The sequence below is a fragment of the Heterocephalus glaber genome, unplaced genomic scaffold, assembly GCF_053883595.1.
Source record: "Heterocephalus glaber isolate CG9 unplaced genomic scaffold, H.glaber_assembly_v1.0 deba00000470, whole genome shotgun sequence".
NCBI classification, from domain to species: Eukaryota; Metazoa; Chordata; class Mammalia; order Rodentia; family Bathyergidae; genus Heterocephalus; species Heterocephalus glaber.
In genome coordinates this window covers 27,046,772-27,058,562 of record NW_028258145.1, presented here as the reverse complement: position 1 = coordinate 27,058,562, position 11,791 = coordinate 27,046,772, and the positions used below count along the sequence as shown (strand labels likewise).

The following is an 11,791-nucleotide window of genomic DNA, read 5'->3' as shown; positions in this document are numbered from 1 at the left end:
TTTAAATTTCTTAATTACCTTGCCTGATTCCTTAAGTAAACATTATTTTATCAGAAAATGAATCAAATGTCCTGCGCCTTTAAAATGATTCTTTTTCAATCATACCACTAATGACAAAAAAAGCAGCAATTTGTTAGTAAGTAATGACTTACACCAGGAACCATCTCATACAAAAATTAAAAGAAAAATGGCAAGTCAAAAACTATGCCATGTAAGTCAGGCAATAATAGATGAATATTTTTAAACTATAAAGGCCTTTAAAAGAAGACATTTCAAAAAGAATTATAAATGGCTAAAACCAACACATGTTCACTAACAGCCAAAACAAAATAATTGAGATTCTTTAAAAAGATGACAATACCAGTACCTATGTATTGCTGATGTGGATTCAATGGTACTCTTGTGTTGGTTCACTAAATCGGTAGATTTCTGAAGCACAATTTGATTATCAGTTATGGAATGCCTTAAAATGCCTCGTTATTTAATAATAATTCATTCTAGTTAAGACTTATTAACTTATTTATGAACAGAGTAATTCAAATAAGTATAATTTAAAGATATTTTTATGTTTCAGAAGTATAAGACTGAGCATGCTTCCCTAAGTTAATCAGTTACAAGCAGGATTTCTCCAATTCCCTTTTAAAAATGAAAAGCAAGTAGAAAGAAATAAAAAGAAGCACATTGAATTCTTACTACTCCCATGCATTTAATTCTTTCAAACACAACAGAATCCAGAATCCGGAAGGGCTGCCTTTCATGTCACCAGAAGGTAGAGTGCAGGGGATGGGGACAGGGAGGCCCACTCTTCTGTAAACCCCACCCTCCATTAGAGAGAATAAAGAGCATCAGCTTTTTTTTTTTTTTTCTTCAAGCAAAGCCACCGAGTGTGACTATATTAAAATCTCATTTTAGTCCTTTCTTATAAAGTTTATTCAAACTTCTTTAATTAGCGATTTAAGATCTAGGTGATCTTCTTCTATGAGGGATTCTGCTTGATTCAAAGCTTTTATTTTCATGAGAATAAGAATTATTTCCTTGACTTCATTGCTGAAAAACAAAACACAAAAGTATTTCTCCCCCCTTAAAAATGCAATATATCAGGGCTGGGGATATACCTCTGGGGTAGAGTGCTGCTAAGTCCATGCTCATCAGTCTTAAAACCGAAGCTTTAAGCCATTATCTAAAATTGTATAAAATACAGAAATGCTACCTTCTTTAAGTCACACACTGCACAATGAGACTTCAGTCAGAGGAACTGTGGGAAAATTCCAATCACAGACTGACAGACACTGCAGCCATCCTAATGTCACCTTGCAACACATTTCTCGCGTTTGTGGTGATCCTGATATGAACGAACTTACTATTCTGCCAGTTGTATAAAGTATAGTCATACAATTATGTATATTAATCCTTGGTAATAAATGTTACTGATTTATGTATTTACTACACAGTACTATTTCATCATTATTTAGACAGTAATTCTACCAAGTTTATAGTAAAACAGTCTGCTGTTATGGCAGTAGCAGCCTCCTACATTTCATGTTTCCTCAATCTCTTGACTGCATCATTTTCTTTTGTGACTGGTTTAATCTCACATTGTTTTATTCATCATGTTTCTAGGAGTGAGATGTCTGCCTGCCTCTCTGCCTGCCAGCCTGCCAGCCTTCCAGCCAGTCAGCTTGCCTGCCCGCCCGCCCGCCCACCCTCCCTCCCTCCATCCCTCCCTCCCTCCTTCCTTCCCCCCTCCCCCCTCTCTTTCTTTCCTTCTTTCCTCCCTGCCTATCTATCTGTCAAACACACCCTAGGTGTGTAGTAGCCTCCCCCATCTAGATTGATGTAAGTACATGCTATGACACTTGCATTAACAGCACAATAGCCTAATGATGTATTTCTTAGAACATATCCCTGTCACTAAGCTACCTACAACTGTAATTATAAAACTACAACTATAATTATAAAACCCAAATACAGACAATTAGCGAATGCATTCTTGCAAATTTCAACGTGAATATGTTAAAAAGTGGAAAAGCACAGTGCAAGTCTTGTCACTAGAAATCTCTGTTGTACTGTGCTGTTATTGACTTGTGGGAGCCATGGTACGATTACTTACACCAAGACCACCAGCAAATGCTACAAATCTGGGCTTTTAAATTTTTTCTGCAGAGGTATTTTGCCAGAACACTACTCTATTTAATTCTCTAAATATCTGATGCTATGAATGAATTATTCAGAACAGAGTTCCAGGTACTGTTGGCTAAATGCCAGGCAGGAAACCCTTACTGAACAAGTGCCGAGTCTTTAAAAATGGCCAAGAAAATTAAAAACACGTTTAGATATAAGAGATTTTTAATTTACAGTTTTAATTTAAATTCCTTTGTAATATGCAGTTCTTTTTTAATCTGGGGAGAGATTTATATTTAAAATATGAATATACATGAGGTATGAATATAAAATAACAAGCAATTCCAAAGTAACCATAAAAATATCTGCAATTCTAAAGTATTACAAAGTTTCCATAGATTTTAAAAATTATAATGTAAGTAAAAATAAATATGCATTACCTGAATTCACTTCTAGAAAAGTTATGTGCAGATTGTAATAAAAACTGAATGAAGTGTTCCATCTGGGGAATAGATGTCCTCATAGCAGGATTTTCAAACCACTTTTCAGGCAGACATGCTGCTATCTGTTAATCAAAACACTGGCTATTTACAATAATGACAGTTATCTAAGGACTCTTCCTAACATACTCTTACAGTGATTATGGAAGTTGAGTATTCTCATTTTACAGCTTATGTTTTAATGAAATTTCTGAACAATTTCCCATTCTGTATCAAGTTATAAATAAGATTTGAATAATTTATTACTAAGTGCTTAAAATAGACCATTCTTCACAAACACTTGTAATTATCCTACTTTCACAATGATCAATGAATCTCAATACCCCTTTCTTTGCTCTTTAACCCACTATTGTTTTATATTGTCAAATCTGGTTTTATTCATCATTTCCTTCGCCTTTAAGTTTAGAAAGGACTCCTTTACCCTCAGCTATTTATTTTCTTAGCATAGCTTATGATTCCATTTTTACATTTAGCTTTTTATTTGACCTGAAATCGATTGAATGATTGATTGTGGTGCCTGGGACTGAACCCACAGCCTTGCATATGCTAGCCAAGTGCTCTACTACTAGCCTGTACCCCAGCCCTCACCTGAAATTTATACTGTTGTACAGTGAGAGGCAAGGCTCTAACACTCTTTTTATAGATAGCAGTTGTCCCAGCAGCATTTATTAAATGATTTTCCCTTTCTCTGTTAGTGATATTTCAAACTCATATACTAAGTCTTAAAACAGAGGGACTGTTTCTGGGTTTCTACTTAGATTTAAACTGATTTGTGTATTCTTATGTGAGTATCACAATTTTAATTATTTTGCTGCAAGATAAATTTTCGTAGCAATATTTAAAAAATGATAAAAATTTGAATTGGTTCCTACACAACTTACCTGGCTGCACTTTTTAACAACATCTGGCCCAGGAATGGCATGAAGTAGAGCTATAATAAGGTAGCGATTTAGCAGCTTCCCTAGTCCTAACTCTTTCAATGTGTCATCTGGGAGGAGTCCATTCCAAAGAAGAATATTGCAGAAGAGCTAAAATAAAATACCAAGTGAATATGTACTTGTTCTCCAGAGAAATCAAAATAGTCTCTAACAGACATAAAGAGTTGGCCAAACTCTTCACTTTGACAATTAGACTCACTGCAACTGTCAATTTTAGAATAGAAAACATCACTGATGAAGTACCTGATTCTTTCCAACTCCATGTATTTGTTTATCCTATTTTTATTTTCTAGGCTATCAACCCCAATCTGTCTCAGATAACTTTACTGGTGCCTTTCCACATCAATACTATTGCTTCCAATCCATCCCCTCTTAGATCTTGGGACCACTGGCTCATGAAAGCTGCTGTCAAAGGCAGAATCATGTTTACCAATGTTTGACTTGAGAAGTCACTCAATGTTGAGAGTGTCATTTCTCTGTTATATAAAAAAAGAATAATCAACTACGCATTTGGAGATAACATGAGTGAAGCACCAAAACTATAAAATAAATACTGGTTGTCATTCCCTCCTCTCAATCCAGATCTTTCTGATAATTCTAAGACATGTTCCACTTTCTTTCCAGTACTTTACTTACTACACTGAGTGCTGAATGATGTGAAGTTTCACTAACATGTAGTGTTTTCTCATACTTTGGTTGATAATGCTCCCTCTCCTGGAAAGCACCTTCCCTGACTCAACCACAAGACAAACATTCATTCACTCTATTAAAATCACTCTTATTGAGGTGATCTATGTCCTTCTAATTGTCATATCCAATAAACAATCTCCTCCTAATTATTTTTTTTTCCCCATTAACTTTATTGGTACATTTTTGGTATAAAATACAGTTACATTCATCATTGGGATCTTGTACCATTACATGAGTATCTTCGTTCTTATTTTTTTTCCCCTTCCCTTGCCCTCCCTTCACCCCCTCCACCCTTCCCTATTTGCAAAGATTTTGTTTCCATTTTTTCCCCTTCTCATATTTTTTCCTTTCCCTTTTTTCCCTTCCCCTACCCCTCACAATTCCCCTGCTCTTTTAGATCTTTTCTTTGTTACACAATATCAGTTATACATTTTTTAAATTACAATATTAAGATCTAGGAGACACTACCGCAGATTTTACAGAATTTAAAAGGATATAGAAAGCATATTACAAAAGCCTTTTTGGAAATAAATTTGACAACTTCTAAGAAGTACCTTGGAAGACAAATTAATGAAACTAACTCTGGAGGAAATATAAAATTTGAATAGCACCTATTAAAGAAAGTATATTCCTAGCTTGAAAACCTGCCTATATGACAACAGCAGGCTCATAAACATTTTAACTGATAAATTATATCAAATAATTAAAGCAGAAAAAAGAAGGAACACTTCTCTCTTCATTATAGGAACTCAACATTGTGCTAATCCTAAAACTGGATAAAGATAATAGAAGAAAAAAGTATGAACATAGATAGAAATTTGTTTAACAAATCAAACTATTAGAAGTCAGATCTGGCACGATGTAGAAAGTGATTTTGTTATAGGGATGGCAGTGTTGGTTCAGCATTGGAAGATCCACCCCCCAAAATCATCATTTTAACAGAGGAAAGGAAAAAGTCATATGATCCTGTCACTAGTTGGAGAAAAAGTACTGGACTAAATTCTACAGCTGTTCATGGTAAAAGCTATCAGGAGACTAGAAGTAGAAAAGAACCTTCTCAACAGATTAAAGACATGTACTCTATACTTCCAGCGAGAACACCTTATATGAATGGAGAAGATACAATGCTTTCTTTCTCCTTAAGGTGGGGAACAAGGGCAGATATGCTTACTCTTTATCTGTCCATTAAACTTTGAAACCTAGGCCCCACCAAAATGCTCTGGCAATAAAATGACACAATTAGGATAGGATTGGCAAGGTAGAAGCAAAATCTTTATATGTAGATGAAATGATCATCTACAGAGAAAATACTAAGAAATCTCTAGGAGCCCCGAGAACTTGTACTTGAATTTAGCAGGATTAGAAAACACAAGGTATATATAAAAATTCAGGTCTGTGTATACTTGCTATAAATGAAGAACTGGATATTGAAATTTAAAAGTTATGTAGGAGTACAGAGGACCTACAAAAGTTAAAAACAAAAACAAAAACCTTGTTGGAAGACGTTTAGTACCTAATTTTAAGACTTCTTCTAAAGCTACAGTAATCAAAGCAGTGTTGGTGTAAGGAAAGACATATACATCATTGGAATAAAACAGAGAATCTAGAAATAGAACCACATATATATGGTCCACTGAGTTTTGAAAGATTATTTAACATTAGCATTTTATAGAATATAAACTCAATTCAAGAGCCAAGGAAGAGACAGTGTTTTCAGCAAATGGCACTAGAACACCTGGTATCCATATATAAAAAATTAACCTCAACCCTTTATTTCCATACATGAAAATAACTTGAAGGGATCTATGAACCTAAATATGAAAGCCTAAAAGTATAAAACTTTAAGAAGAAATTATAAGGGAAAATACTTATGAATTCAGGGTGGGCAAGAACTACCCTGGATACAAAAAACATGATGTATAAAAGAAAAAAATTGATAAATGAAATTCCATCAAAATTTAGAACTTTAAATGACATCATTAAAATGAAAGGTAGTCCTTAAACAGACCATATTTACAATGCATATAACCTATGAGCAGAATATATAAAGAATTTTTAGAGCTCATTAATAGACAACTCAATTAAAAAGTAGACATAAGAAGATGATAAATAGCCAGTATAGCACAAGGAAAGGTGTGCAACTCTAGAATCAGAAAAATACTAATCAGTACAATAACAAGATTGAATTATACACTCATTAGGGAGATGAAGTTAAAAGTTTTAAAAGCCTTGTCATGACTTTTTCTTTTTGTTGGAGTCTCCCTCTTTGCGTTTAATTTTTCACTCCCAATGGATTCATTCTGCTGGGTTTCCTGGGGTTGTGATCCTCATTGTCTTTTCCTAGGGTATTGTCTTAAAATTTTTTGGAGTGCTGGTTTGGTATTCATGAAGTTCCTGAGGTGCTCTTTGTCAAGAAAGTATCTTATTTCTCCATCAATTTTGAAAGATAGTTTTGCAGGGTACATCAATCTGGGTTGGAGGCTATTTTCCTTTAGGGCTTGAAATACATCACTCCAAGCTCTTCTTGCCTTGAGGGTTTGCATTGAGAAGTCTGCTGTGATTCTGATGGGCTTTCCTTTGTATGTGATTTGTTTCTTTTCTCTCACTGCTTGTAGAATTTTGTTCTTCTGTTGGATTTCTGGAATCCTATTATATGCCTATGTGTAGATTTTTTTTGATTAAGGCTAGCTGGAGTCCTATATGCCTCACTTATCTGTATGTCAAGTTCTTTTCCCCTCCTTGAGAAGTTTTCTGCCATCACTTCTGTGAAGTTTTTTTATGTCATCTGCACTCTCTCCTCTTTCTTCATTGACTCCAATCAGTCTTATGTTATTCTTCTTTGCATCGTCTAGCAGCTGCTGGATTGATTTCTCATGTTCCCTTACAATTTTAAAGCAACTTTTCTTTTCCTCCTCACTAATTGCAATCTTATCTTCTATATCTGAAATTCTATCCTCACATTGGTTCATTCTGCTGTGCAGACTTTTGATGGAGTTTTTAATCTCCTGGAAATCTGTTTGCATCAGTTTTATGGATTCCATTTGTTTCCTATATTGGGATTCCATCATGTTCCTTAGCTCCTCTATTTTTTTATCTGTGTCCTCTCTGGATTTATTAATCAAGTCTTGCACCATGAGCACAATCTTTGCTGTTTTCTGAGTAATTATTTCTGATTTCATTTTTCCCAGATCCTCTTTTGTTCGCAGTTCAGAGAGTCCAGGTAGTTGAGTATTAGATTTTTCCATCTCATTTCCCTTTGGAGTTGCTGTAGGTGATCCAGAAGTCTGTTTTTGATGCTTGTTTACATGTTTTCTCATTTCCATGGGAGGGGGAGGGTGCTTCTTTTGCCCATGTGGCTCACCTTCTCTGCCCTAGGAGCTTGGCATGGCAGCGGGGGAGCTTTTTTCTGGGTGCTGGGACCAGCTCACCTTCTCTGCCCTAGGAGCCTGGGATGGCAGCAGGGGAGCTTCCTTCCAGGTGCTGGGACCGGCTGGGCTTCTCTGCCCTAGGAGCCTGGGATGGCAGTGGGGGAGCTTCCTTCCAGGTGCTGGGACCGGCTGGGCTACTCTGCCCTAGGAGCCTGGGATGGAGGCGGGGAGCTTCCTTCTGGGTGCTGGGACCGGCTCACCTTCTCTGCCCTAGGAGCCTGGGATGGCGGCAGGGAGCTTCCTTCTCTTTTTTTTTTTTTGGTACCAGGGATCGAACTTGGGTCCTTGTGCTTGCGCAGCAGGTGGCAAAACCACTGAGCTAAATCCCCAGCCCTCTTCCTAATTCTTTTTTGTGGCATTTAATATTCTTGTCTTCATCTGCAATGTGCTTATTGATAACCGTGAGGCCACTGTCTTACTGCCAATGTAAGGTTTCTCTGAAGATGACTTTCGTTGCCCCTCTTCTGCAAGTGTTGTCAGGGCTCTGTCTTCAGCCTTCTCTTCACACTTCACCCACCCTTCTCAGAACCTGTCATTCCTGACCATAGATACTGCCTGCATGCAGACTGCCAAACCCTCAGCTCAGATCTGTCCCTGAAATGTGGACTCCCATACCCCATGCCTTCTAGACGTCTGTGTCTCAATTTGTCCTGTATTTATTATGTCCCAGACAGATCTCATCTTCCCTCCCAGGCCTTTTCTTTTTCCCACATCTCCTACAATGTTCCTAAAGAATGTAATAAACTAGCAGTGAAAACACAGCCTAAGTCAGAAATTTGGTTATGACCCTATGTTCTGCATATGTAGATCATAAACTATATCTGTATTTCTGTAGTCTTTTGCTTACCTTTAGAGCCGACCAGAACTGTCTCTCTTGGAACTTTGAATATGCTGATGTTTTATCTTCTATAGTGCTAATAAATTGAAACAAAGAGAAAGGAGAAAGTTCTAAAGACTCTTACTCATTCAGAAGAACCAAATTTAAAAGACATTTTTGCTTGTTTGTTTGTTCTGAGACAAGGTCTTGCTATGAGTTCAGACTGGCCTCCAACTTGTGGCAATTCTCCTGCCTCAGCCTCTTCAGTGCTGGGATTACAGGGGTGACATCACCACACACAAAAAAAGTGTTTTTTTTTTTAAACTTAAATATCCTTTATTGAAGAAAAAGAGAAATATTGTTAAGCACCAAAACTGTGCATTACATTGTATGTACAGTAAGAGAAAGGTGATTGCAATACTTGGTGTACAAATACTTAACCCTGAAGTCATGAGTATAACAAACATGAAATACAAAGCAATACAATAATTACAACACAGAAAATTTGTGCCAATGAGCAAAAGGCAATAATGAAAACAATGATTGTAAATGTCCTAGTATTGCTATAAATGCTTGCTTAGTGTTTTCCTTGTACTTTTAATATTTTAGAATGTTAATTCTGAGAATGTTGTTATTTCTTGTAAATCTGCAGAAGATGCATTTACAATCCATTATGCACACTGTCTAATGTCATGGTGAGAAAGGCATCAGTACTAAAATTTAGATCTTCAATCCACTTTGACTTTAGGTTAGTGCGTGGTGAAAGATATGGTCCTAGCTTCAATCTTCTACATTGTGGAAAGCCAGTTTTTCCAGCACCATTTATTAAAAAGGCTATCTTTCTTCCAGTGAACATGCTTAGCTCCTTTGTCAAAGATTAGGTGGCTGAGTATGTCTGGAGCTATTTCTGCATCTTCTACACAGTACTTCTAAACTATGTGAATATGTATTACACATCTAAAACACTACAAAGTAAACTTTACCAGGGTAGAATTTCCACATGCAGGTATCTCCTCACAACTCACAATAAATCTTCAAGCTCTGAGGTTCCTTTTTCCCCTCTCCATAAACTGCTTTCTTCCGGTGAATACTCACTAAACAGCTACAGTTCATAAATCATTATTATAACTGAAGCCTTCTTAGCACATGTATGCCCACACCTCAAATACTACATGTTTCATGAAGCAAATACAGTGTCACAGTTGCAGTTTCTGGTTCTTCAGTGAGGTTCTAGGCTTATGCTATGTTTCCTCTGTGCTGGGCACTATTCTGTTTGGAGTAGTCTCTTCAGCCTTCTAATGTCCTATGAAGCAACTATCAATTCTGTCCTTACTGTACGGTGAGGACACTGAGACCTGGAACGACCCAAGGTCAAGTATACAGCAATGGTAGATTCAAGCACAAAAATGTTGCTCTTTACCACTCTGATACCCTTCATGTTACCAGGATACCTTTAAAAAAAAACCCAAAACAAAAAACAACCATGATGACCAAGTGCTGAATGTCATGTATGGTATATACCAGGTGACTGAGAAATATCTGTTGAAATCTCAATTTGCATCTTAATAGACGTGTGTGTGTATATTTTGAAAACAGTGCAGTTTTCGTTGCAATATATTCTTTTTTTTTTGGTACCGGGGATCAAACTCAGGCTCTTGAGCTTGTGAGGCAGGCAGTGGCACCACTGAGCTAAATACCCAGCCGATGTTGCAATATATTCTTAAATTTGTATTAAATGATACAATATTACAAACAATTTAGAAATTAACAATTCTTACCTCTTTGGATACAGAGGTATAAAAACATCATCTTCTATTGCCTTCTTCATGCTTGAAACAATGGATTTAAGTAAATCCTATTATTTAAAAATTTGAAAAGCATTAGTTATAGTCACAGGTGGATACAGATTAAAAAAAATGTATTTTTTTTCAGTACTGTAGATCAGTCCAGAGTGTGCTACCACTGAGCTACATCTCCAGTCCTTTTTATATTTAACTCTGATATAAACTCTCAATAAGTTGACATAAACAAAAATTACTAACAGGAATTTTAACTTGTGACCCTTCTGTCTCAGCCTCCTGAATAGCTGGGATTACAGGTGTGCACCACTATGCCTGGCCAAAGAAACATTAATAGTGCAAATATGTATACTTTCATGGCCTCAGCTGTTAAAATAATTGTAAATTGAGTATGAGAAACTTAGTCACACACATTGTTGCATTTGGGTGCAAACTAGTTAATCTGGTTGTCTATGTTTCTATTTTTTATTGTTGTTGTTTTGTTTCGTTTTAGCTTCTGTCTCCTTCTTATCCTCTAGCTACGGGTACCTGTATTTGTCTATGTTCTTTGATTCAGTAAATTTACTTTGGCAAATTCATTTTGTTACTATGTTAAAAACCAATAATGTCCAAAATAGTCAATCATAAGGAATCATTGAATGGAGATACTACTTAGCTAAAGTTTATGAAAACAGTAGTAACATGCAAATATAAATGTGTAGTATAATAATGTTATATAGAAGTATGATATATCCATTAGGATTATAACTCTGAACAAAAAATTCTGAACAAAATTAATCGTACAATGCCATTACTAGGACAAAAAGACAATGGAAGATTAAAGTATTTTTCACATATTAGCAATATTTCTATGAGATATGGTTTTTATTCTTCAAAAATCCATATGTGAAAAATGAAAATGACATACTACACACTACAATGACAATTATTTTTTAAATCAATGATACTATAGAACACAAATTAAGCTGCCACATACCCTATAAAAAAACAAACTAGTCCTAAATCTAAGTTTGACCAAATTTACTTTTCATACAAAGCATACTGAAGTCTTCTCTTTCCATACAATTATCCATAACATATTCTTCAAGCAATGTCAATACTTTTTACATTAAAAACAAAAATTTGATTTTGTTTTACTCAGTTGCTTAAAATGTTCTGAATGCTGTACAAAGAAAAAGAGATAATTTTCTAGGAAATACTTCCACAAAATACTTTCTGAGTTTATATAAATTATTATTTTATTTATTTTCAACAGTACTGGGGATTAATCCCAGAACCGTTTGCATACTAGGCAAGGCAAACACTCTACTTTTGAGGTATATTTCAGGTCCAAGAAATTATTACCTGTTTGCTTTTACTAACTTCATTTTTCCAAGTGGAATGTTCTTCAAGAATCACTCTGCAGTGTGTTATTAAACTTGTTGTCTGTGAGGTTGACAAAGGATCCCAAATGAATTCTATGAAGTCTGAAACAAATATTGCAGGGGTGTACAATTTA

General features: G+C 35.7%; 1 protein-coding gene across 3 annotated transcripts in view; it reads right to left on the bottom strand.

Moving 5' to 3' along the window:
• Nucleotides 1-623: 623 nt before the first annotated feature.
• Nucleotides 624-11,791, bottom strand: part of Gcfc2 (GC-rich sequence DNA-binding factor 2) — a 29,149-nt gene continuing 17,981 nt past the window's right edge. For all 3 annotated transcript variants that reach the window (XM_004844644.4, XM_021258246.2, XM_021258247.2), the window contains 6 exons: nucleotides 11,638-11,759; nucleotides 10,273-10,349; nucleotides 8,525-8,591; nucleotides 3,503-3,649; nucleotides 2,562-2,686; nucleotides 624-1,047 (listed from right to left, as the gene is read on the bottom strand). In XM_004844644.4, the coding sequence (XP_004844701.1) occupies nucleotides 933-1,047; nucleotides 2,562-2,686; nucleotides 3,503-3,649; nucleotides 8,525-8,591; nucleotides 10,273-10,349; nucleotides 11,638-11,759 (653 nt within the window). In that variant the 3' untranslated portion in view covers nucleotides 624-932. The remainder of the gene's footprint in view (nucleotides 1,048-2,561; nucleotides 2,687-3,502; nucleotides 3,650-8,524; nucleotides 8,592-10,272; nucleotides 10,350-11,637; nucleotides 11,760-11,791) is intronic.